Source organism: Bubalus kerabau, chromosome 8 (genome assembly GCF_029407905.1).
Source record: "Bubalus kerabau isolate K-KA32 ecotype Philippines breed swamp buffalo chromosome 8, PCC_UOA_SB_1v2, whole genome shotgun sequence".
Classification (NCBI taxonomy): Eukaryota; Metazoa; Chordata; class Mammalia; order Artiodactyla; family Bovidae; genus Bubalus; species Bubalus kerabau.
In genome coordinates this window covers 8,233,242-8,259,598 of record NC_073631.1, presented here as the reverse complement: position 1 = coordinate 8,259,598, position 26,357 = coordinate 8,233,242, and the positions used below count along the sequence as shown (strand labels likewise).

Here is a 26,357-nt window from a genome sequence, read left to right as displayed (position 1 = left end):
TCACAGGAGGGATATGGTAGGTAACTAACACAGTTTTCACACTCCCTGCACAGCCCCTGGCGTCTATGAAGTCATTTAGGAAACACTGTAGTAGGAAGGTAGAGGAACAAAAACAGATACTAGCCAGTTTTCTCCCCAGGAGGTTTGAGCTATTTATATATATATATATATATATATATATATATATATACACATATATATTTTAAAGGAGGTGTAACTGGGTTGGTACTTAAGAGAAACAGGAAGGTCCTAAGTTAACTTAAAAGAAGGCTTTCCTCTCAAAAACACCCTGGGATTTTTATACCATCCAAATTGCTGTTGCAACGTCACCAAAAGCCACACACAGGTATTTGGGTCAGTTTCCACTTTCATTCAGTGCACATTTTCCGAGCATCTCTTATGTTCCGAGCACTAGGTCATCCCAGCTCTGAGGATCTGGGGGGAGCCAGGCAGGATGGCGCCTGGACATGAGAGCAGAAGCAAGGAAAAGTGAAGGGAGCCTGAAGCCTCTCCAGGTCAGGTCCCTGCAGCCTGAGGACTGGTCTCCCGGTGAAGAAGACAAGACTGACCACTGACTGAACCACTGCTCACAGTCCAAGAAGCTGGTGATGCCACAGGGCCAGGGGAACAGGAGGTGTTTGAGAAGGTTCCCCAGCACTTTTGAAGGCTGCAAGTCTCTGGAGCACAACACATCCTGTTCATGAGGCAATGTGGGGGTGCAGGGTGAGGTCATCAAGGAGGACCTTGTTCCAATTATGCTTCGCCCCACTGAGCAAGATGAATGGAGCTGAGGGCAGGCAGGGAGGAGACCTGTATGTCTGTAAGGGATCCCTCACACCAGAGGCTGATGCTGTCTGCTCTGTAGAGGCAGGAGCCCCAGGGTGTGGCCAGCCAAGATGGGAGGATACGACTCCACTGCTGTTCACTTGAGAAAGGCTCCAGCCACCGCTGCCTTGCTGCAGTGACCCGGGCCAGGCCCTGCCTCCCTGCAGGACTGCGCTGTGGGATGTGGAGTCAGTGGTTCCCTCGGGGCACTGCGACTGGGACAACAGGTTCACGTCTGGAATGGATGGATCTGTGTTTCCTGGAGACTCTCAGGGAGGCAGTGAGGGTGCCGGTCAGGGATGGAGTTCTGGGGCCAGCACGCTGGGGTCCTGCTGCTGGCTCAGCCCCATGCCAGCATCCATGTGTGGCAAGTCATGGGCTTCAAGTCCGTCACCTGTGCTCTGAGGATGGTTGTAGGTGTATGCACAGAGCTGCTGTGAGCAGTGAGGTCACAAGTGTGAGGTGATCCGTGGCCCACAGTGGATGCTCCGGAACGTTCACACTGTGCCAGCACACACAAAACATGTGTCACTGGCACGAATAACAGCCAGGCATCACGGCCGCTGCGAGCTCGGCCACTCCCCCCGCACCTGGTTACGACAGCACAGAGGCGCCCACCCTCCTCACGCGAGAGACGGGTCAGAAGTAGGGCCACATCACTGCCGTTACCCACGGAACATGACACCTTAGTATCATGTCCTTCTGCCTCTCCTTTTTGCTTTTTCCGAAAGAGGTTATATTTTTGCAGAGAAAAAAATAAATGAAATCACACAAACACAAAACCTTGAAGGTCTCCCTGCACATCTGCCCTGTCTGCCCCACAGCCTCCAGGCTCCTGTGAGCGGCCTCCACGTTCGCCTGCCGCCTCACGTTTACACACCAGCAAATGTGAACACGCACCTCCACCCCTCACCCCACAAATGCAGTGATCTCTCTAAACACCCCTCTGCACTGTGCTGTTGAATTGTTATTAGTACATCCTGGAACATTCCCCACTGCAGAACCCTGAGAGGAGCCTGTTCCTTCTCCAGCCGCAGGGGGCTCTCTGCGTGAAAATCCCTTAACTCAGGGAACCAGCTCCCTATTGAGGGATACTTGGCTTTAACACCAGCTTGTCAGGATAGAAATGGTATGGACCTAACAGAAGCAGAAGATATTAAGAAGAGGTGGCAAGAATACACAGAAGAACTACACAAAAAAGATCTTCACGACCCAGATAATCACTTTGCTGTGATCACTCACCTAGAGCCAGACATGTGAAGTCAAGTGGGCCTTAAGAAGCATCACTATGAACAAAGCTAGTGGAGGTGATGGAATTCCAGTTGAGCTATTTCAAATCGTGAAAGATGATGCTGTGAAAATGCTGCACTCAATATGCCAGCAAATTTGGAAAACTCAGCAGTGGCCACAGGACTGGAAAAGGTCAGTTTTGATTCCAATCCCTAGAAAGGCAATGTCAAAGAATGCTCAAACTACCACATAATTGCACTCATCTCACATGCTAGTAAAGTAATGCTCAAAATTCTCCAAGCTAGGCTTCAACAATACATGAACTGTGAACTTCCAGATGTTCAAGCTGGATTTAGAAAAGGCAGAGGAACCAGAGATCAAATTGCAAACATCCTCTGCATCATGAAAAAAGCAAGAGAGTTCCAAACATCTACTTATGCTCTACTGACTATGCCAAAGCCTTTGACTGTGTGGATCACAACAAACTGTGCAAAATTCTGAAAGAGATGGGAATGCCAGATCACCTGATGTGCCTCTTGAGAAATATGTATGCGGGTCAAGAAGCAACAGTTAGAACTGGACATGGAACAACAGACTGGTTCCAAATAGGAAAAGGAGTACATCAAGGCTGTATATTGTCACCCTGCTTATTTAACTTATATGCAGAGTACATCATGAGAAACGCTGGACTGGAAGAAACACAAGCTGGAATCAAGATTGCCGGGAGAAATATCAATAACCTCAGATATGCAGATGACACCACCCTTATGGCAGAAAGTGAAGAAGAACTAAAAAGCCTCTTGATGAAGGTGAAAGAGGAGAGTGAAAATGTTGGCTTAAAGCTCAACATTCAGAAAACGAAGATCATGGCATCCGGTCCCATCACTTCATGGGAAATAGATGGGGAAACAGTGGAAACAGTGTCAGACTTTATTTTTGGGGGCTCCAAAATCACTGCAGATGGTGACTGCAGCCATGAAATTAAAAGACATTTACTGCTTGGAAGGAAAGTTATGACCAACCTAGACAGCATATTAAAAAGCAGAGACATTACTTTGCCAACAAAGGTCTGTCTAGTCAAGGCTATGGTTTTTCCAGTGGTCATGTATGGATGTGTGAGTTGGACTATAAAGAAAGCTGAGTGCTGAAGAATTGATGCTTTTGAACTGTGGTGTTGGAGAAGACTCTTGAGAGTCCCTTGGACTGCAAGGAGATCTAACCAGTCCATCCTAAAGGAGATCAGTCCTGGGTGTTCACTGGAAGGACTGATGCTGAAGCTGAAACTGCAATACTTTGGCCACCTGATGTGAAGAGCTGACTCATTGGAAAAGACCCTAATCCTGGGAAAGACTGATGGCAGGAGAAGGGGATGATGGAGGATGAGATGGTTGGCAGGCATCATTGACTCAATGGACATGAGTTTGAGTAAACTCTGGGAGTTGGTGATGGACAGGGAGGCCTGGTGTGCTGCAGTTCATGGGGTCACAAAAAGTTGGACACAACTGAGCGACTGAACTGACTGACTGTCAGGGATCAGGGGGCTTCCCAGGTGGCATTGAGTGGTAAAGAACCTGCCTGCCAATGCAGGAGATCTAAGAGACAAGGGTTCAATCCCTGGGTTGGGAAGATCCCCTGGAGGAGGAAATGGCAGCCCACTCCAGTACTTTTGCCTGGAGAATCCCATGGACAGAGGAGCTTGGCAGGCTACTGTCCGTAGGGTTCCAAAGACAACTGAGCAACTGAGCACAGCACAGCGTCAGGGAGCAGCCTGTGACATGTCTTACACCAACACAGCACCTCCTCTTCTATTACAGAACAGTAACATTTCTATTTTAACTGTTCTGTGTTTCATCAGTGACAAAAAATAAAACAAAGTAAGGTTCTGGCACAGAACACTGGCCGCCTCTCCCGGAAGCCTGCAGCGCCTCTCAGGAGTCTCAGAGCTCAGCCTCCCACGTGTGTCTCCAAGGGACGCCACCCAGAGTCTCGCAGTAGCTGGAAGCCTCAGGGACGGCTGGGGACTTCTGCAAGAGACTGTGGTTGCACGTGGCGGCTGCAGCTAAGCAAACACGCGTCCCTTCCAGCCCTGGACTTGGGCTGAGTCTGTTTTATCAGCTAACCTGTCTGTAACTCACGAGGACTTTCTATACTAAGGAATTTCCAGCACGTGGTGTGTGTGTGCAGAGGAACACTCTGCCATATTACACGCGGTGCACTGCCCTGCACTTCGTCTACAGGGCCTGTGAGGTCACCTGAGCCGTTTCTGTGAAACTGCTGTGGGGTGTGGTCCCACGAGATGGTCCGAGCAAGACATTTCCTTTAGAATTATTGTCGGGAGACAGTTTCCCTTGAGACCCTGTCAGGAGCCAGACGATCCGCCATGTTTCCTGCAAGGCCATAGCACTTTGGGAATTCCGGAGTGTGATGCTGCATCAGGAAAACCATTAACCTCCTGGTGACCTATGTGGCTACCCCACTCCCATCTTCTGACTCCTTGGTCCTGACCTTCTGCTCCCCATTTCTCTAAGGCAGTGGTTCTCAACCCTCCCCACACCCAGGGGACACGTGGGGCCGTCTCAGCTGCTGGGGTGCTGCTGGCGTCTCATGGGAGAGACGAGGGCAGGGCTGCTAAGTGTCCTGCAAAGCACAGCAGGGCCTGCTGCCGCCCTAAGTGCCACCAGCATCGGGTTGGGAACTGGCTCTGGCTCCACTGGTGTAATAGCTCTGCGGGAGCTTCTGAGACTGAAAACACATGCGAGGACCCTGGACTCCCAGAGCCCAGTGACAGGACGTGGAGGGTGAAAGGCATCATCCATGGAGAGGCGCGCACCGTCACACGCTGTGACCTCAGGGTCTCACACAGTGACCAGCGACATGCATTCGTGTGCACACACACACACACACACACACACACACACACACACACAGTGACCGCCGACACGCACACACAGTGACCACCGATACGCACACACAGTGACTGGGGGATGATACAGCCAAACACACACACAGTGACCGCTGACATACACACACACACACACACACACACACAGTGACCAGGGATGATACACACACACACACACACACACACACACACACACAGTGACCGGGGATGATACACACACACAGGGGCGGGGGGATGATACAGACACAGGGACCTCGGGGACACACACACAGATACAGAGACAGACAGTGACTGCAGGATTACACACACACACACACACACACACACACACACACACAGTGACCATGGTGCTGACATGCATGCATGCATGTGCACGCACACACACACAAACACACAGACTGCAGGATGTCACACGTACACATACACAAAGTGATTGTGGGACAATACACACACAGTGACCTCAGGATGACACATACGCACAGTGACCACAGTGATGCACACACATTAACCTTGGGGCTAGCAAGCACACATAGTGACTGTGGGTTCACACACACACACAGTGACCTCGGGGCTGACACGCACACACAGTGACCGTGGGGTGACACATAAACACCCCGCGACCACGGGGACCCACCTTGAGGAGCCTGCAGGCTGTCACCCAGCACGTCCGGCTCTGCTCATCCTCGGCACAGAGCAAGCGCAGCTCCTTAGCCTCGTTCCTGACTCTGTTAGGCTAAAGGAGAAGGAAGACCTGTGAGTGTGACAGTGAGTCAGGACCACCCTTCCTCTCAGGGCAGACCTGAGCTCCACCCGCAGCGCAACCCACCAGGTGGCAGAGACGGGAGCACGGGCAGGTGCGTGCGGCTGGGCATCACGCATGGCTCTGTGGGGCACAGGCCGGGCCTGCTAGCTGGTTACTTAGTACTTGGCTGAGTGATCGGCCATCCTCCCACGGTGAGTGTTGGGGGAGACAAACAGGAAAGCAAACCAGCAAGGTGGTGGGGGTAGGGGAGCGTCAGCTCTTGCAGGGAAGGTGGGTTCCTGGAAGGACAGCCACTCTTGGGTTTGGAAGGAGGTGCCTTCCGTCACCCCCAGGGAAGAGGCAGCTGTGGGAAGGGCCCGCAGGGTAAGCTGAGGCAGGGAGGAGCCTCCAAGACTCAGGGCTGTGGAGGCCAAGGACAGATGTTGTGGAAAGGCCCAGAGAGCGAGACCAATGTGGCTGCAGAAGAGGCAGCAGAGAGCTGGCAGGTGCCCACTCAGGGGCAGGGGCCAGCTGTGATGGAAGAAAGCCTGCAGGCACAGGCTGGGCTGGGCCCTCTAAGCCCAGACCCAAGGGGCCCTGCGGGTTCAGACTAGCCCAGCTCTCTGCTTCGGGAACCTGGATGTGGAGGAGGGTTGAAGGACAGCCCTGCGTGTGGTGGATACAGTAGGAGAGGCAGAGGCCACAGGGCTGTGGGCTGGCATGTGGGCCAGGGGAAAGGGGGACGGCTGCAGTCCCCCATGAGCTGCTCTCCACCAGCCGCCTGTGCACCGCGGCCTTCAGGGGGTTTGAGGTCGGTTCTTACCACTTGTAACCAAAGAAGCTTCACTAAATCAAGCAGAAAAATGGTATTTTTGGATGGAATAGGCTCCCTGTGCCCTGTCTCCTCCTCCAGCTTAGAAGACAGCCCAGCTGGGGGACTATGGGCTCACTCACTGGCAACCTGATGTGGGCAGCGGGGCTGGGCAGTTCCCACCCTGTGAGCACCTGGGAAGACCCAGGAAGATGGAGGTAGAAACCTCAGCAGAATGTCTCATGCACAGTGGGTAATTCAGTAAATATCTACTATTATGATGACTGACAACACAACCTCACTGAGTAGGAAGGACTGTGTGTGTGTGCACATAACCATGCACACATATGTCTACATGTGCTTGTTCACACAGGTGTGTGTGTGAGGATGTGCCCTCACACACCTGCACAGTGAGAAGCAGAGTTGTGGTCACCCCTAGTCTCCATAGCTCAGTGGTTAGAGCACTGGTCTTGTAAACCAGGGGTCGTGAGTTCGATCCTCGCTGGGGCCTCTCACTTGCTCCTCTGTTTGGCCTTCCCTGGTGGCTTAGACGGTAAAGCGTCTACCTACAATGCGGGAGACCGGGTTTGATCCCTGGGTCGGGAAGATCCCCTGGAGAAGGAAATGGCAACCCACTCCAGTATTCTTGCCTGGAAAATCCCATGGACAGAGAAGATTGGTTGGCTACTGTCCATGGGGTCGCAAAGAGTTGGACACAACTGAGCGACTTCACTATCACTAGTCTCATGTCCTGGTTACTGGAAGCCCACACAGAAGGCATCAGCTTACTCAGCACCCTGGAGGCCACTCAGTTGACAGGCTGGGGGGGTCCCTAAACCACGGGGCCCATCGCCCCTAAGCCATGGGGCATTGTGCATCAGGGATTCTGCTTTTCTCTGAGCATCTGTGCTACTCAAGGACTGACACATTGAAAGCACACATGAAATATTTTTATACCAATGCATAAATCCAATGTGAAACTGTTTGTTATTTTTAAAAAGCAACAACCAAGAGAGGAGGTCGCTGGTTTAATTTCGAAGTTCACTGTCTCGGGGTGGGCAGTACCTTTATGCAGAAGCCATAGTCTGTGGGGGCACTGTATTGCTTCCTGCCAGCAATCAGGGAGAAGATGCTGCTGTCTTCCAGGTCGGCCAGCAGCTGCAGGTGTCTGGGCTCCTGCAGAGAAGTGGTCAGGTTTATAGAGGGGAACTTCTCAGTACAGCCAAGAGCAAGTGTTTCCTGTCCTTGTCAGCAGAGGGCAGTCTACGCGTGCTCTCAACACCTCTCCCCTTTGACAGTCTACAGGTTATAACCATGGTGTCACATAAGTGCGAAGTTAAAACCATATCCCCCAGCCAATTGGGATGCTGGGTGGTGCTAAAAACCCCACCTTCCAATATTCAGACAGATGGATACAATGTATCTGATATTCCACCTTATAAGGTAATATTCAAAGTGGAAACCAGGACATCTGCAAACCATGGTCAAGGTTAGGAGCATACACTCAAATGTAAGACCCCCACCACCTGTTATGCTGAGTAATCAGTGACCAACTGCTCACAAAAGTCCAATCCTGTGCCTTAACTGTCCATCCTGCATCTATTTCCTCCTCTAGGCAACAAATGACCTGGGGCTCAGCAGCAATGAGGAGGACGCATAAGCCGCACATCAGAGCTGGGAAATGAGGAAGTGGACCATCCAGCAATCCCACTGCTGGGCATACACACTGAGGAAACCAGAAGGGAAAGAGACACGTGTACCCCAATGTTCATCGCAGCACTGTTTATAGTAGCCAGGACATGGAAGCAACCTAGATGTCCATCAGCAGATGAATGGATAAGAAAGCTGTGGTACATATACACAATGGAGTATTACTCAGCCATTAAAAAGAATACATTTGAATCAGTTCTAATGAGGTGGATGAAACTGGAGCCTATTATACAGAGTGAAGTAAGCCAGAAAGAAAAACACCAATACAGTATACTAACACATACATATGGAATTTAGAAAGATGGTAACAATAACCCTGTGTACGAGACAGCAAAAGAGACACTGATGTATAGAACAGTCTTATGGACTCTGAGAGAGAGGGAGAGGGTGGGAAGATTTGGGAGAATGGCATTGAAACATGTGTAATATCATGTATGAAACGAGTTGCCAGTCCAGGTTCGATACACGATACTGGATGCTTGGGGCTGGTGCACAGGGACGACCCAGAGGGATGGTGTGGGGAGGGAGGAGGGAGGAGGGTTCAGGATGGGGAACACATGTATACCTGTGGCGGATTCATTTTGATATTTGGCAAAACTAATACAATTATGTAAAGTTTAAAAAACAAAATAAAATAAAAAAAAAAAAAACAAAAACAAACAAAAAAAACCCAAAGACGACCTGCAGCCTCAGAGGAATGGAGTGCAGCCACGCCCCTTCCCTCTAGCTCACGCCCCCTTTCCCTGGTGGCCACGCCCATTCCCTCCAGCTCACGCCCCCTTTCCCTGGTGGCCACGCCCTCCTTCCTGGTGGCCATGCTCCTTCCCTCCAGTTCATGCCCCCTTACCCTGGTGGCCATGCCCGTTCCCTCCAGCTCATACCCCCTTTCCCTGATGGCCACGCCCCTCCTCTCTGGTGGCCATGCCCGTTCCCTCCAGCTCATGCCCCCTTTCCCTGGTGGCCACGCCCTTCTCTCTGGTGGCCATGCACCTTCCCTCCAGGTCACGCCCCCTTTCCCTGGTGGTCACGCCCCATTCCTCCAGCTCACGCCCCCTTTCCCTGGTGGCCACGCCCTGCTCTCTGGTGGCCACGCCCCTTCTCTCCTGACTTCAGAGCCTGATGCTGGGCCAGCACTGTCCCTTGGCATCCCCAGCTCCTCCCCTCTCTCTCCTGCAGGAACAGAAGAGACTGCAGCTCTTGAATGGTATAAGCACGGCCAAGGTCAGCTGGGTATGCTCCTATGGTTAGGTGTCCTCAGATGTTACAGGAAAATAGGTCAGAAATGCAAAGACACCAAAAGAGACCCCAGAAAGGCCAGCCCACAACACCCCAACTCTCTTCAGAAGCCTGCAGCCATTTTCAATCCCTCACCTCCTCTTTCCACTGGGGATACACACAAACTGCAATTTATTCCATAAAATATCTACAATAACATATATTAGATTGGCATCAGGGTGACAATCATCTATTGAATATCCTTATGGTGATCCTAGACACCAACTTCCAAATTACAGACACTAAGTCAGCATCTTCCAAGGGACTCGGGCAGCCATGAGGCTCTGCTGCTAGCCCACAGAGGGAGCCCAGGCTGGCCCACTTGGTGGCAGGGGTGGGGATACACAGCCCCCAGGTCCCCAGGTCTGTCATCACCTGGTTTCCCAGGGAGACCTGTGCACCAGGAACTCTGAGTTTAGCTGCTACACACTCAGCTTAATAAGTCACGAGCTGGGAGGAAGCCATGGTGTGCATCTTTACTTGGAACCCTCCCAGCCTGGTGTGACTGGCAGTTGTGCCTTTAAAACTCACCTTCGAAGCTCCCTTTGTGGAGCAATAGAGGCCGGATCTCCGCAAACACACATACAGCTTCTTCCACGATTTCCTTCCCAGCTCCTTCACGTGCAGAAACCCTTGAATCTCAGGACAACTACTGGAGTTTAAAAAATTCTGTTGAAGAGCAAATTTTAAAAGTCAGATAATACTGACATGAAATTATGAGGACATACTATGAGCATCATTGACACTGGAACATTTTATGAATTGCCAAAATACTCTTTTTGTGTTAAACTGAGTGCTTTCAAATATTTTTCCTTTCAAAAGTCGTAAAATTCCCATCTAAACTGGTGGTGCCTAAAATATAATTCGTGTTTAAACACACAAGCAAATAGATCTTTTTAACGCTGAAAAACGGAAGTCATAAACCTCCTAATAAGACCATATGTTTAAACATCCTGCCCTTTATTCTATTTTTCCTTAAAAATCCCAGTCTGATCCTCAGAGTTGGGGCAACAGAAGTGCCAGAAGCACGGATCAGGAGCACGTGGGCTGGGAGAGACCATCTGGCCGTCACTTTGACCACATGGCCCCTGGTGAAAGCTGTGTGTCCTGTGTCTGTCCGTCTCCTGAAACACCCTGGTGACAGCCCACTGTCCCCATTAACTGCGCCCACTGGCAGCACCTCTTTCTTTGGGAAAGAGAGGGCAGGAGCCAGGTCTGGGGTGACCCTTGTGGGTCCCCTCCACTGACTGAGACAGACATTTCTCCCCCTGCAGGTGGGACAGGCCAGCTGGGCAGGTCCTAGGGCCCCCAGGCAGTGCTTCTGGGGTCTCCAGAGATCACTGTACCCGCTCACCAAGCACCAAATCATCTCAAACCAGGCAACTAAGATGCAGGAAATCATTTGCCCCTCATGGTGCATAAACCAGGATAACTAAGTACTGACAACTCGAGCCCAGAGCAGACAGATGCTCTGGTGGGAGGGCCCAGGACAGAACACGGAGGCTCTCAGCTTCCAGAGGCAGAAGAAATAAAGCAGGAAAGGGAGGGCTCAGGGAAGAATTCTCTAGGAACTACATTCTAGTACTTTCTCTTATATTTGGTGCCACCTAGAGAGTGCTGGTTGCATTAGTGAATTGTTTATTCTCTCACTTAACACGCTGTTAAGAGATACGTTTTTAGGGGTGCAGAGGAATATTCTGACCTCCTAGAAGAGCATGAGTCAGCAGTAAGTGTGGAGAGGTAGCTGGTGGCCCCCTCCATCGGTGGGGGAGGGAAAGGCCAGGTTTAACTTGGAACAGACTTTAGGAAGCGAGGAGACAATGAAGATAGGTATGTTGGTTTTTTTAGAGTATAAGAAGTAATTTTTAGAGCAACCTAATCAGTTTTGGGGGCTTCCCAAGTGGTGCTAGTGATAAAGAACACACTTGCCAATGCAGGAGACTTAAGAGATGCAGGTTCGATCCCTGGGTCAGGCAGATCCCCTGGAAGAGGGCATGGCAACCCACTCCAATATTCTGCCTGGAGAATCTCATGAACAGAGGAGCCTAGTGGGCTACAGTCCACGGGGTCGCAAAGAGCTGGACAGGACTGAGCGACTTAGTATGCATGCATGGATCAGTTTTTACTATGGATGGACCCAATCCTTCTGTAGCGATTTCCAGGGCCTTGTGCTTGGAGATGGGGGGGTGGTACTCGCAGGGAACACGGGAGCTACAGCTTCTGTACCCCACTCTCCTGCTCTGATGGCCTGTCAGTTTATCCTGTTTCTAAGTGCTTGTTTTGAGGGAGCCTGGCTGTGTGCATGCTAGGTCACTTCAGTTGTGCCCAACTCTGTGACCTCATAGACTGTAGCCTGCCAGGCTCCTCTGCCCATGGGATTCTCCAGCAAGAATACTGGAGTGGGTTGCCAGGCCCTCCTCTAGGGGATCTTCCCCACCCAGGGATCGAACCTGAGTCTCTTATGTCTCCTGCATTGGCAGGTGGGTTCTTTACCAGTAGCGCCACCTGGGAAGCCCGGCTACACACAGCTTTCCCAAGTAAATATTTATTCCTGGATACTCTAAATTCCAACAGGAGCCAAGGCTCATATTTGTGAGGGTGAGCTCAACTGATCCAAGTTTCTACCAGGCCCCTGGGACAGCTCGAGAGCACTTATGCAAAAACCCCAGCAGAAGCCTCTTCCTGCCCAGTACCTGCAGAAGCTGGGTGTGACTGCCGTTGGACTGCTGGCACCACGTAACCATCTGTTCTGGGAAGAAATTCTAGGATGTGGAAAAACAAAGACGATAAAAGTTAGCTTCCAAGTGGGGAAAACATACTTACAGATATGCCAGTACTAAAAACATCCCTATAGGCACGATTATGGACAATCTGTATTTAAAATTACGGTCCTTTTAATTTATCACACAGTGGAAACATGGACTTCAAAAAGGCTGCATCTTCTGTTAAATGCAGGATCAAGTTTGAAATCTGTGATGCCCTCTCTGGCCCACGCCTCACAGTGCACCCGGGCAGAGGGCTGCCCCGCTCCCTAACTCAAGACACAGGTGGGTGTACAAGACAAAGAACTCTTGAAACCAGGACATGAGCACGGGGATGTGAAGAGCACGGGGATGTGAAGAAGCCTTTTCTGGTGCATTATCCAAAAGCAGTTAGCAAATCTCTTCTTTTCAATAAAAAAGCAGCTACATTATCAGGACCAGAAGTAGGCACTGGGACTTCTCCCCCCAGCTACCGCTGCTGTGACTCAGGATTGGGGCTCACGCCATGGCAGGTATGAGGTTCCCCATCCTGACATCCCACAAGGCAAGGGCCCCAGCTCCCCAAAACAGAAAACTCCAAGAAACTAGCTCAATATACCCAGATGTTGATTTCTCTACTGCTTCTTCCCCAAATAATCCCAAAGCAATATATGCTACTTGCTGAGAGTAATGAGTTTTTATTTTACTGAGTATTTGACCAAGTTGCTCCAGTTAAACTAAGACGTTCCAAAATAACTGAAGAAGCCCACCCCAGCTCTCTCTCTCCATTTAGAGACTGAACTCCTCACCCACTGTTACTTTTGGGAGAAGGAGATGGTTACTTTGGTCAGAACAAAGGCATTCAATTACACATCAAAGAGACAGTTTTGAGCCAGTATTGCTGGGTTAACTAGCAACACTGATTCTCAAACCATCTGCCTCCCAGTACATGTTAGTCAGTTATTTTGTGATCAGCTACAATGAAACTCAAGTAGTTTATACTTGCAATATTTCCAGAGTTCCAAACCCCAAATCCAAAGGGATAAAACTCACCATGGGATTTTTGAAAAACTCGTATTTTGCATAATTCTTCCTGAATAAAAATTTACTTTCACTTGCCATGGTGCTCTCCACCTGGACTACCAGCTCATGATCTTCCAAGCAGCGCTCTGCAGGAGAAAGTATTGCCAGAGATGAGACAGGCAGAACCTTCCAGGCAGCCTCGCAAACAAATACAAAACCCGACTTTTCCATTCTTTAAGCATCGTGGCGAAGATGAGATTGAGAGCTAAACTAAATTGAAATCTCACTTTAATGCATTCAGTTCAGTTCAGTTCAGTCGCTCAGTCGTGTCCCACTCTTTGCAACCCCATGAATCACAGCATGCCAGGCCTCCCTGTCCATCACCATCTCCCGGAGTTCACTCAGACTCACGTCCATTGAATCAGTGATGCCATCCAGCCATCTCATCCTCTGTTGTCCCCTTTTCCTCCTGCCCCCAATCCCTCCCCGCATCGTTATCAAGTGCATAAGAGGTCTTAGGACTCAGAGTATGAGGAACTCAGGTCAGTCTTTGCTTTTGCATACTTCTTTTCAATTTGGCATCAACAAAACTTAAGGAGAGAGTCAATAAAGACTCTTCATAGGATTTCCCTAGTGGTCCAGCAGTTGAGACCCTGCTTTACAATGCAGGGGACGTGGGTTCGATCCCTGGTCAGAGAACTAAGATCCCACATGTGTGGGGCAACTAAGACCCATGTGCCACAACTAAGACCCTGCACAGCCAAATAAAAACTATCTTTTTTTTTTTTAAATTTAATTTAATTTTATTTTTAAACTTTACATAATTGTATTAGTTTTGCCACCTTTAAAAAGGACTCTTTGTAAATGGTTTTGCCTTTAAATTAAGAAATGTCAACTCTTGAAAAGAACAGGGAGTCTAACAACTGGGAAAACACCCAAAGACAGAGCAGGGGAGCTCTGAGCATGGAGGATACACAGGTGGGAGGATAGAGGGAAGCAGGCAGGGTATGGCTTTGATTGTATGAAACTCAGCTGCCCGGGGTGAACACGGGGCAGGGTAGCGACCAGCAGGCAGCCTGTCCCCGTACCTGGCTGAGCGCCAGAGCCCACGCTAACCACATGCATCCCGGAGCCGCTCTCACAGCTGGACCAGGTTGTTGGGAAGGACACGCACACCGCACGGCCCTCGTGCAAGCATGCACACACACACTCCTCGGCGCAGGACTTGGCCGCGCCACCAACCTGGGGTAGGCTCTCCCTCATAGCCTGAACACTCTGGTTCCATGGGGAGCACAAGGAAACACTCTGCTCTATGGCTGGCACCCACCACGTGTCCACATGCAGCCTGCTGACGGGGTGGCGGGGAACTAACCTCATTCCCTAATGCGATAAATGACCAGAGGGAAGCCAGGGCAGCTTCGAGTGTGAACCGAGGCCAAAATGGTAGAGAAGTAGCTACTATGAAATTGACCCAAAAGGGCCGTGTCAGCCTTTCCCAGCCCTCACCTCCTTTTACATTGCCAGCCGGGAAGCCCCAGAAAGTCTCATCTTCAAGGAAGGATGAAGTGGAGGGTGACAGCATTCCGAGTCAAAGGCATCTCAGAACGTGGGGGAATCTGTCCATGAAGGACACGGTCACCAGGGCACTGGTCTGAGCCCGCTATGATGGCATGCAGAGCACACTCAGCCTTGGTGTGATATCAGGGCAGGACTCCCTGGTAGAGACATACGCAAAGCCTGAATTTCCTCCCCCTGATGGACAGAAAGCTCGGGCACCTCAATATGGGCCAGACCAGGCACTGCCAGTGATCCACCGACAGGCCCCAGATGTGAGGGGAACTGGCCAGCAATGCAGGAACCACGCGCACGGCCTGTGGTCTCCCCAGCACAGAGGAGAAGAACCAGGGGCAGCCAGAGTATGCTTAAAACAGCCCCATCTGCCACCAAGATAGGGGTCAGCAAATAGAATAAAATAAAAATAGCCACCACCACCAACAAAATAGGAATTAGCACATGTCTTCCATTTAAAACAAACTCATGACTTTCCTGAATATTTTAATTCAGAGAAAAATATTTCTGTAGTTATGGGGGGAAAACAACTACAACCCAATAGCCTACTGATGGTTGGTTTATAGAATTAAGGTTTTTTCACCAGATAAAATATGGAGAAGGAAATGGCAACTCACTCTAGTATTCTTGCCTGGAGAATTCCATGGACAGAGGAGTCCACGGGGTTGCAAAGAGTTGGACCTGACTGAGTGACTAACACACACACATAACAGGTAGAATAAGGAAAAATAAAAGAGCAGGCAGCCATGACCTGGTCCTCCGGACAGGAGCTACCAGCTGCGTGGGGCACCCGGACGCCACGTCCCAGGCGGGCTCCCCTCCTCCCGGCCCAGCAGCCCTGGGAGAGCCACCGAAACAGCATAAGCAGACTGTCAAGGGTCCCAGCAGCAGATGCTTCTCTGCCCACTCCACTCGGCCCAGACACAGAAACAACCTAAATGTCCACGGACAGAGGGATGGACAAAGAAGATGTGGCGCATATATAGAACGGAAGACCACTCAGCCATAAAATGAAATAACGCCACTTGCAGCAGCAGGGATGGACCTAGAGATTGCCATATCAAGGGAAGCAAGTCAGAAAGAGAAAGACAAATACCATACGGTACCACTTCTATGTGGAATCTAAAATACGACACAAATGAACAAGTCTATGAAACAGAGACAGACTCCCAGACACAGAGAGCAGACTTGTGGTTGCCAGGGGGAGGGGTGGGGGAGGGAAGGACTGGGAGGTTGGAATTAGCAGATGCAAACTGTTACATACAGGATGGGTGAACAAGGTCCTACCATACACCGCAGGCCTGCGACAAACCAGAAGGGAAAACAATACAAAAAAAGAACATATATGTGTGTGTAGAACTGAGTCACTTTGCTGTACAGCACAAATTAATACAACACTGTAAATCAACTAAACTTCAATTAAAAAAAAAAAAGCCTATTTTACTTCTGTGGCCATGCAGTGGACACAGGACTCCTCTGCAGAAACCTGGACAGCCCCAGCGGGTGGGGCAGACCCAGTGCCCAGCCAACGCAGCCCCTCAGCACCAGCACAGCCCACATGGCACAGATCAGGGCACTGAACAGTTGCCCAGGGCATTGCCTGGCTATGCGGAATTGTGAGAAGCAAAACATCCCCCCAGAAAACATCCTGCTGCCTAGACCTGCCCAACAAGCAGCTTCCTGCTAGGTGTATCCTTTAGTGGGGAAAGGCTGTCATTTGGTGCCATGAGATGTAACAGACACAGAGATAGAGACGAGGATCAGCCTGCAAAGGCACCTATGAGCACCAGGCTGAGGGTGGGCAGCTGCTTCTCCCATGACCACTGTCTGCAGATGTCAGGGTCTGGATGTGCTGGGCCCTCCAAAAGGCGGCTGCCGTACTCTTCTCATTTGACCAGGAACAAACCCAAATCAGGAAACATGGGACACAGTCACCTAAGACCACTGACCACTCAGGGCTCTGCCCCAGCTTTTAAGCCAAAGTGCCACAGGACCAGCACTGTAGGAGCCAACAGCAGCAGGTACGACGGAGGGGCGTCATACCTGGCTGTGGCAACAAGTCCAGTTCAGGGGGAGGGTGGAGAGGGCCCCACCAGCCAGAGATGCCGCCCACTCACGCCGGCACCTGCCCCTGTCCCTGCGCCTCTGTGAGCATGATCCTCTGCTGAGGGTACCCTCAGAGGCTGGAGACCCCGCACATACGCATGGTCTCTGACTAATGGAAAGGAAGTAACTGTCCCACACCTCCTAAATCATCACTCGTTTCTGAGTGTGAAAAAGCTTAGTACTGTTAAGGTTATCATAGCTTAGCCGCAAAGACTGGCACAGTAATTGTGGTTGGAAATCCTCAAATCCTGAGTCTACACACTGACTCAACCACTTGCCTGAGGGATCTGCACGCATCACCTCCTTTTGGCCTGAGCCACCAGCCTTGTACGCATGCAGGTTCCAGGAGCATTCCCAACACACACTTGACAAGAGTGTGACCTTTTGCAGGGAGAGTCAGTGACCGGGGAGATGGGGCTGGTGGCTCTGCCCTGAGAATGGTAGGGGGAGAGGCGGCAGATGCATGTGCCGGGGGTCCTGGGAACACCAGGAGAGAACACCCCATGCAAGGGGAGTTATGCCGAAACACCCAGGCTGCTCTGAAAGGTGCTCCCGCAACCCTGCCCTGTGGAAAGCTTGAAACAGGCTGCCGGACCTTCCTCTTCCCACTACTGGGCATCTGACCATTAAATGCTGGTGGATAAATGGAAAGTTCTTTCACCTAAAGAACAACAGATCAGAAAGAAAACGATAGGCTTCGTTCACACAGAGAAGAACAGGCAGGGCAGACACAGGGACGGGAATGGATAAGCTCTTTGCGGACAGTAGGGAGGTTTCCCCGGATGCTGCCGGACTTGGTGTGTCTAAGCCTGCAGAACCATCTACAGAACATAGGCATTAAGACAATGGCCCCACTCACTGCTCACGAAAAAGGAGCCAGTGGGAGAAAGTGAGGAGGAACCTTCTGAGGGGACTTGTTGTGTCTGTAATTCAGCTCACTGACTTCTTTTTGTCAAACAGGATCCAAATATTCTTTGTCATTTTTATGATTTTACTTGCTCCTCTCCTTCTTTGTTCCCCCTTTTTACTTGGTTATAATGAACTGTTGTTCCCTAAAGGGGAGTATGTCAATCCATCTGTGAATCAGACAAAGAAAAAAGAATGAAACTTATGAGTATCACATCCCTGAGACTACTGTGTATGTGCATTTCATTTCTTATTCCCTCAGAATAAATTTTCTTCATGTGATGAATCATGTCCCAAGTTTTAACATACATCATGTCTCTACTATATGATGTTATAGAAACCAGGTGCTACAAAAAGAAATAGTTGAATAAAAATTTCTCAAGCAGTCCTTGTATGTGACAATGTTCTGTGTATCTGCGTCCACTGCATATATTCTCTGTGTACAGTGACAGTCATGTATTAGAATATCTGCTGAAGATGCTTTCATAGTTCCTTGTCAATTAAAAGTGGCCAGACTCTTGAATAGTCTTTCAACGATATTCATTTTTTTTGGATCTAATTATGCAGATACAGATGGTGACTGCAGCCATGAAATTAAAAGATGCTTACTCCTTGGAAGGAAAGTTATGACCAACCTAGATAGCATATTCAAAAGCAAAGACATTACTTTGCCAACAAAGGTCCGTCTAGTCAAGGCTATGGTTTTTCCAGTGGTCATGTATGGATGTGAGAGTTGGACTGTGAAGAAGGCTGAGCGCCGAAGAATTGATGCTATTGAACTGTGGTGTTGGAGAAGACTCTTGAGAGTCCCTTGGACTGCAAGGAGATCCAAGCAGTCCATTCTGAAGGAGATCAGCCCTGGGATTTCTTTGGAAGGAATGATGCTAAAGCTGAAACTCCAGTACTTTGGCCACCTCATGCGAAGAGTTGACTCATTGGAAAAGACTCTGATGCTGGGAGGGATTGGGGGCAGGAGGAGAAGGGGACGACAGAGGATGAGATGGCTGGATGGCATCACTGACTCGATGGACGTGAGTCTCAGTGAACTCCGGGAGTTGGTGATGGACAGGGAGGCCTGGCGTGCTGTGATTCATGGGGTCGCAAAGAGTCGGACACGACTGAGCGACTGATCTGATCTGATCTGATGCAGATACATCTTTAAAATTAATTGTCTATGCATGTCTGTACACATGTATATGGATATATATGCACGTGTGTACATGCATATGTATACATGTCCATATATACATGTGTGTGCACGTGTGTGCACATACAAACTAGGGCTCCGACACCATCTAGGGCTCCGACACTATCTAGTTTCCAAATTGCTTGTGTGTCAGCAGATGCCGTGGGCGGCCCCATCAGACCACTAGGGCCCACTCACTGATGTCTCACACCGGAGCTTCCAGTCAGTTGCTCTGTTGAGTACCGCTGAATGTACCCAGTAGAAGGTTGCTGGGGACAAAGGAAAGAGCCTCAGATGACACACAAGCGCACTGCACATCCATAGTGACAGGAAAGAAGTCAGAAGTTCTTAGTGCTTACTTTAAACCACACACCGTCTGTCTGACAGCACAGGGCAGCCAGAACACGTGACCTCAAGCGATGCCAACTCAAATGTACCTCGTATTACGTAGGCTTAGATTGTATAACATGAGTTGCACAAATGCCAGTTAGTGAAAGGAATATTCCAGACCTAGGTTTAATTTCAATTTATTAATTGTTCTGAAAGGTTATAAGAAAGACTTTCAACTATGGGAAGAAGTTTGCAAGCTGTGCAGTTTTTCTCTCCTTCAAGACATGGAAAGAAAATATAGCTGACTTACATATAGAAAATTCTGGTTTTAAATACTTGCCAATGGTTTTAGAAGCACCATACAGTATCCAGCAAAAAATTAAATGAAAGTTTGAAAAGCTTCTTTACCTGAAATAAGCCACCAAACAAACCCCAAACTTTAGTAAGTTCTGTAAATAGTACACATTTCAAAACAATCTCTTGCTCTCTCAAATACCCACAGATACTGGGAAACTCAAACTTAGATGACATCGCCCCCTTGACTCCTGGGGGCCTCCCTGTGCCTTCCTGCAGGCTGTCACCATGGTTCCCCGACCCCGTCTGGTGAGGGAACGGCTCTGCAAAGCGATGCCAGAATCTTCCAGGGCACCTCTGGCTGACTCCCCAGAGCACAGGTGTGCAGCAAGCCCTGGGCCTCTCACAGCCAGTCCTCCTGCTGACCCAGAGGGATCCTCCTTCCTACTGTGTCTGATCCCTTGAGAATTACTGCTCCAAACATCCAAGAGCGAGATTCTGGAAGCACCCAAGGGGAGAGGGCCGCGAGCAAGGAAGGGGAGAGTTTAGAAGAAGAGAAGAAGCAGGAACACGGACAGACCACCTGCTCCACTGGCAGGGACACTGCAGTGAGACTCTGGCATCTGCTGGTTGTGGCCTTCACCTGACAGCACCCTGAGTACCCACTGCTGCTCCCCACCCAGAGCTGCTCCCACACCCAGAGCTGCCCCCACCCAGACCTGTTCCCTACCCGGAGCTGCCCCACCTCCTGGAGCTGCCCCTGCCCAGAACTGCCCCCACCCAGACCTGTTCCCTACCCAGACATGCTCCCCCTCCTGGAGCTGCCCCTGCCCAGAGCTGCCCCCACCCAGACCTGCTCCCCACTCAGAGCTGCTGCCCCTCCTGGAGCTGCCCCCACCTAGAGCTGCCCCCTCCTGGAGCTGCCCCTCTCCTGGAGCTGCTTCCCCACCTGGAGCTGACCCCCACCCAGAGCTGCCCCAACCCAGACCTGCTCCCCACCTAATCCCAGGTGTGGGTGATGCTCCACCAGCGCCCAGCTGTTGTCGTCCACACAGTGACTTTTGTAAACCAGCAGCTGGCACAGGTCCCTGGCCGTCATGTCTGCCAGAATCTCCACCACTTTGCTTGTCCCGTCTTCACTGAAGACTTTAACATCCTGCAACACAAGAAGGTGACATTTGCAGATGAACAACTTCGGGTCTTCAGAAAGAAACAGTGATACAGCACACAACGGGAAAATCACAGATGACAGCACTCCAACATGTATTACTGGTTTCCCAAGCAGCAGGTGACCGCAGGCTGCACCCAGCAACACTCCCCTCTCATCCGCCTGCGGATGCACAGGGCACATAGGATTCCAACACAGGCTCTGAAAACACCCAGGAGACCTCGGGGACGTATGGCCAAACCAGTGTACGAGCTGCTTTTCCATGATCTGCCTCGGGAAGTCAAAGATTTCCTTTTAAGTGCTGCTGGTGGTCTTGGGGTTGGACAGTTTACAGCTGAACCGACTGTGAAAGCAACAGATGCCCCGCAGGAATTCGTAACTCTGGGTGACTCCAGCTGTTCTCCCTTTCAAGGGTCCCCAGCGCAGCAGGCAGCACCCACTGCCTCCTCCTGTCATTCCCTACCCGCCTCATGCTCACTGTAGCTCAGGAAGAAGATGAGAAAAGGAATATGAACATGCCGAAATTCAAACAACTGAAAAGGGCAGTCCTCAAACTCTTCGGCCCCTCCCCCTACAAAATTCCAAGCCAGCTTCGTTTTCCCAGCGTTGTTCAAAGCCATGACCTTTGAGCAGCTCCCAGACAGGGGGATGGCCAAGCAGAAATCCAGAGGATCAAACATTTTCTCTGTCCCAGCTGCAAAATCAATAGGGGTGTAGCATTGAGAGGAAACACGAGACGCTCAATAAAATCTTACCTCCACAGCATGGAAAAAGCAGTCAGAGGAACAAGATGGCATTTTAAATCGAGACTGTGTCTTGAAGGGGAGTGTGTCCCCAGCCTCTCCCACCGTCCCTGGCAGGCAGGACCCCACTCCGGGCGCTGACCCACCGACAGAGGCCCGGTAGGCAGGCTGTCTCTGGGCAGCAGGGCAGCGGCTACAAGGCTGCCTTCGGCTCAGTCCTCAAGCCACGCGGGGCAGACCAATCAGGGCCCTACCTGGGCCTGATGCAATCGCTCCCCTACTCGGCGCTCCTGCCCGAGGTGGGGGCGATGACAACGGGACAACACGAGGCTCAGACCAGCGCTCCAGCAAAACGCGCGCTCGCGCCTCCCCACGGTCCTGACGCTGGGCAGGACGCTTGGCCCGAGCACGTGTGTTCTCTGAACTCAGGCCTGGCTGCCAAATCTCTCAGCAACCTTGAGCCCGGCAAGGCATGCTATCACTTGCAAGTCTGGAGCTGGAGCTTTCTGCGGCCCGAGTGTCAGCTGGTCCTGAGAAGCTGGCTCCACTCCCTCCCTCCCCGCTCCAAGTCCTTTTTCTTGAGTTTCGGTTAAATGCAGACTTGGAACATTTCTCTCCACTGTGAGGAGTCTCGCGGGAGACGGTGAGTTGCTGAGAGGAAGTCCACAGGGAGGGTGTGTTCCCCTGAGGACTGTCCACAGCAGACTTAGAGTCTCAGAGCCAGAGGGCAGGCAGGACCACCCCGGGGACTGAGCTGTCAGTGGGGCAGGGTCACTGTTCCCACCACCTCTCCACCAGCCCTCCAACCTGGGGGGTGATCAGGACCCAGGAGCCTGCTTATAACTCACATTCATCTTAAACGAAACCCACTCCATGTCTTTTCTGGAACTGACGTTTCACTGAACGACAGTTCTACTTCTCCAAAACCAATTAAATATTCAAATACAGATAACATGACTGAGTTTATGAAAACAAAATGGAATTCTAACAAAGAAAACATGTCTCTGGTGTACAGGTAAAAACTTTGTAAGAACAAATACATTAATACAAAAGAAAAACAAACCTAGAAAAAGAATTCATACAACTGATATATATGCTAATTACATATAAGTACATGTATAATCATAAATATGTAAATCATAAATATATAAATCTTCCACAGCAGTGCATACATACAAATACCCAAATCAGCATGTTCCTAATTTTCCTTCTTTCCTAAGTTTCTAAGTGAACGTATCTGTGATTACAACGAATATTATCTTCCCTAGGAAATTTAAATTAGGCTGAAGTGTGTTTCCTGTCTCTCTCCAAGTCTTTTCCTGCCCAAATGAGCTACAGCAGCAGCTTTTAAATCTTTTCAGTCCTACTGCACTTTCCTTTAAACTCTTTCTTCACTTCCCTTTGCTCCAAGACCATGCCCCCAGAGGTCTAAATATAGACCTAGTATTAAAATCTAAGATGTGCTTTGTCATGTGGCCACGTCCCCAGCTTTCAGATCCCCAGAGCCAGGGACCTGCTGGGGGTGGGGCAGGCGGGCTGCAGCCTGTGACACAGACAGACACGAGGGTCACAGGCTGCCAGGACAGGACCTCAGATCCCATACTGTCAGCTCCGCCCCTGACACCGCGCCATCCAGTTATCGCTCCAAAGTCACCAGGGCCTGCTGACCAGATTAAACAGGCCCCAAGGCAGAAAGCCAAGGAAGCCACCAAACACACTCACAGTCTCACCCAGGGAGCCTGACGAGCTCGGGAGGAGAGTGTAACCAACACAGCTGCACAAAGGAAGGTGCTGTTGGAACTGCCAGCCTCTAAAACCAGCAGCTCCAGAAGGGGCGTCTTGCCCTGTGCCCACCACCCCTGCAGTCAGCAACTGGGCAGGGCTGGGCTCATTCTGGAAACAAGAGAGGGTCTTCCATCTCAGCCTTTGGTGCAGCAGGCCTGGGCTGAGGGATGCTGGGGAGCAGGCTAAGCTCACAAGTGAGATGCTCATGGTCCTGCGAGGGCGGGATGCAGGAGCTTCTTCTCTGTCAGCCTGCCAAGGCCTCCGCTCCACTAACTCACAGTTCAGCCAGGATGAGATGGACCCCGAGGGCACACAGGGCTTCAGGGTAAACCTGTCTGGGGAAAACACGGATCTGGGTCCTGCGAGGTGGTGGGGGGGACAGGACTCGGAGCACAGACCAGCAGCGCCAGTCTGGCCCGGTCACTCCCTGGCTCTGTGACCCCAGTGATGGAAGGGGAATCATCATTCATGACCCTCCTGGCTGAGGTAGGGGTTCTGGGGAGAATCAGACCCACTGCAATCTGGCCTCATCAGCAACTAGCCACTCTGTGCCTGTAAAGAGGGGATCTGGCAGCAGCCTCATGGGGTCAGCCTGGCTGGGGCTAATGAGAGCCTCTTCTGAAAAGCTCCTGGCCTCCTTTGCCCATCCCCGGGGTGCCCTCAGATGCCCTGAAAGCTGGGGACAAGGCAAGAGCTCGCTGAAGGCCTGAGACACAGGTGAGGGGTGGGGGACTAGACCCAGACAGCCATGACCGACTCCGGTTTGCAATTAAGACAGCAGACCTCATGATCACTGAGATTCGGTGAGAACAATTCACTTGGAAAAGCCAACTGCTGAATTTTCCGTTTTTGCACTGCAAAGGAAATTAAGTAGCTAATTGCTTTTAAAGACAAAACTACCATTTATTACAGAATAACCTATATGGGAAAAGAATCTGAAAAAAGACTAGATATGAAAATGAAAGTGTTAGTAACTCAGTCATGTTTGACTCTCTGTGATCCCATGGACTGTAGCCCGCCAGGCTCCTCTGTCCATGGAATTCTCCAGGCAAGAATACTGGAGTGGGTTGCCATTTCCTTCTCCAGGAGATCTTTCCAACCCAGGGATGGAACCCAGGTCTCCCACATTGCAGGCAGATTCTTTACCAGCTAAGCCACCAGGGGAAGCCTAGAATAGATCTATGTATATGTATTAACTGAATCACTGTGTTGTACTCTTGCAACGAACACAACACTGTAAATCAACTATATCCTAGTATATAAACTATCTAAAGTAAAACAATTTTTTCAATACCAAAAAACTAAAAAAAGAGCAAATCATGTTCAACATAACACCTCCTTATATACTTGGAAAATATGAGAACGTATGCCATCTGCTTGGCAGAATTCCGATTCTGAAATTTGTAATAAATTCCTGGACTGCATTGCTTTCTTGCTGTATAAATGATAAAAATAAATAAACTTTGAATTAAAAAAATAATATTAGAGAGAGAGAACTACGTCAACAGCTTGAGACTCCTCCATATCAGGGTTAATGGGAGCAGGAAGGTTCTACCATGTGCAGTCCTCTGAGTGGCTTGGTGCTGCAGCCCGTCCTAAAAGCCTTGATGTGGTAACAGAGGTTCCATCTTTCCTGCAGCCCTGCTGATACCTTTGCTGCATCCTCTGTACAGAGAGGGGAGCAAGAGCTTGGATCTGTGCAAACTTGTAGGAAGGAGTTAAAGAAGAGCTGGGGTTGAAGATACATCACGTCCATGGCCCCCAACAGGCAGACAGACAGTGGGCACCTCCCTCCTGCCACCCTTATTTCTGCTTCGGGGACCAGACATTTCCTGCTGGGGCCTTGCAAGTCGGAGTCGTGTCCAAATCCTGCAGACTCTTGACACTGGCAGAGACCAACCCCTGAAAACAGCAAACGGAGGCCTCTCAGTGCTTTGTCCCAGGGTCGGCCAAGGTGCCGGGTATCCCTGGGGGGGTCGGCGGCCTCTCAGTGCCATGGCTGAGCCGAGGACATAGCCCGTCCTCGGCACAGGACCCAGAGAGCCTGCTGGGTCTGAGCTGAGCGCTTGTCTCAGTTCTTTATCATCCAACTTTCTTCTTAGTTCAAAAGCTCTCTGGGTCCTGCTTAAATACATTTTCAAAGCGAGGATGTACGCTGGGCTTCTCATTAACTCCTGAAGCCTCCTGTAAATCCTGTGGGTAAACCCTTAGGGAGAAGCCAGGCCGTATCCAAGGGCCACCAGGGGGCATCCAGGCGGGAAGATCAATATCGAAAGGGAGGCCACACTAGAAGATGCTCAGCACCGCTACTGATTACAGAGATGTGAATCAAAACCACAGTGAGGGAGCACCTCACATGGGTCAGAAAGTCTACAGACAACTAACAAAGGAGAGGACGTGGAGAGAAGAGAGCCCTGCTGTGCTGTGGGTGGGTTTGTGAGCTGGCACGGCCCCTGTGCAGAACAGGATGGATGGTCCTAAAAACAGCTAAGGAGAAGAGCTGCCATGTGATCCTGCAATCCCACCCCGGGCGTGTATTCAGAAAAGATGAAAACTCTAATTTGAAAGGACACATGCACCCCAGTGTTCACAGCAGTACTATTCACATGCAACAACCTAAGTATCCATCGTCAGACAAATGGATAGAGAAGATGTGGTACACGTATACAATGGAATTCTACACAGCCACGAAAAAGTGTGAAATAATGCCATTTGCAGCAACATGGATGGACCTAGAGACTGCTGAGTGAAGCAAGGTAGAGAAAGAGAAATATCATACGATATAACTTATATGTGGAATCTAAAAAAATGATGCAAATGAACTCGTCTACACAACAGAAACAGACTCACAGACACAGAAAACTTTTGGTTACCAAAGGTGAAAGGGAGGGGTGGATTCATTAGAAGTTTGGGGGTAAGAGATACAGAGCACTACATATAAAACATGAACAGCAAGGTCCTACCATGCAGCTGCTGCTGCTGCTGCTGCTAAGTCGCTTCAGTCGTGTCCG

General features: G+C 50.4%; 1 protein-coding gene and 1 non-coding gene across 7 annotated transcripts in view; one reads left to right on the top strand and one right to left on the bottom strand.

Annotated features, from left to right (window-relative positions):
* Positions 1-26,357, bottom strand: part of GRB10 (growth factor receptor bound protein 10) — a 181,203-nt gene that overhangs the window by 20,131 nt on the left and 134,715 nt on the right. For 4 of the 6 annotated variants that reach the window (XR_008717526.1, XM_055589645.1, XM_055589644.1 and 1 more), the window contains 6 exons: positions 20,650-20,806; positions 13,290-13,405; positions 12,189-12,257; positions 10,027-10,164; positions 7,576-7,686; positions 5,592-5,690 (listed from right to left, as the gene is read on the bottom strand). Coding sequence is in view for 5 of the 6 variants with exons in the window: in XM_055589645.1 (XP_055445620.1) it covers positions 5,592-5,690; positions 7,576-7,686; positions 10,027-10,164; positions 12,189-12,257; positions 13,290-13,405; positions 20,650-20,806 (690 nt within the window). In the remaining variant the exon portion in view is untranslated. Of the gene's footprint in view, positions 1-5,591; positions 5,691-7,575; positions 7,687-10,026; positions 10,165-12,188; positions 12,258-13,289; positions 13,406-20,649; positions 20,807-21,285; positions 21,513-21,573; positions 22,106-26,357 lie in introns of those variants that run through there. The other 2 variants (XM_055589647.1, XM_055589648.1) reach the window with 2 other exon arrangements.
* Positions 6,949-7,021, top strand: TRNAT-UGU (transfer RNA threonine (anticodon UGU)). The gene has a single exon. It is a non-coding gene; the product is annotated as a tRNA-Thr (tRNA).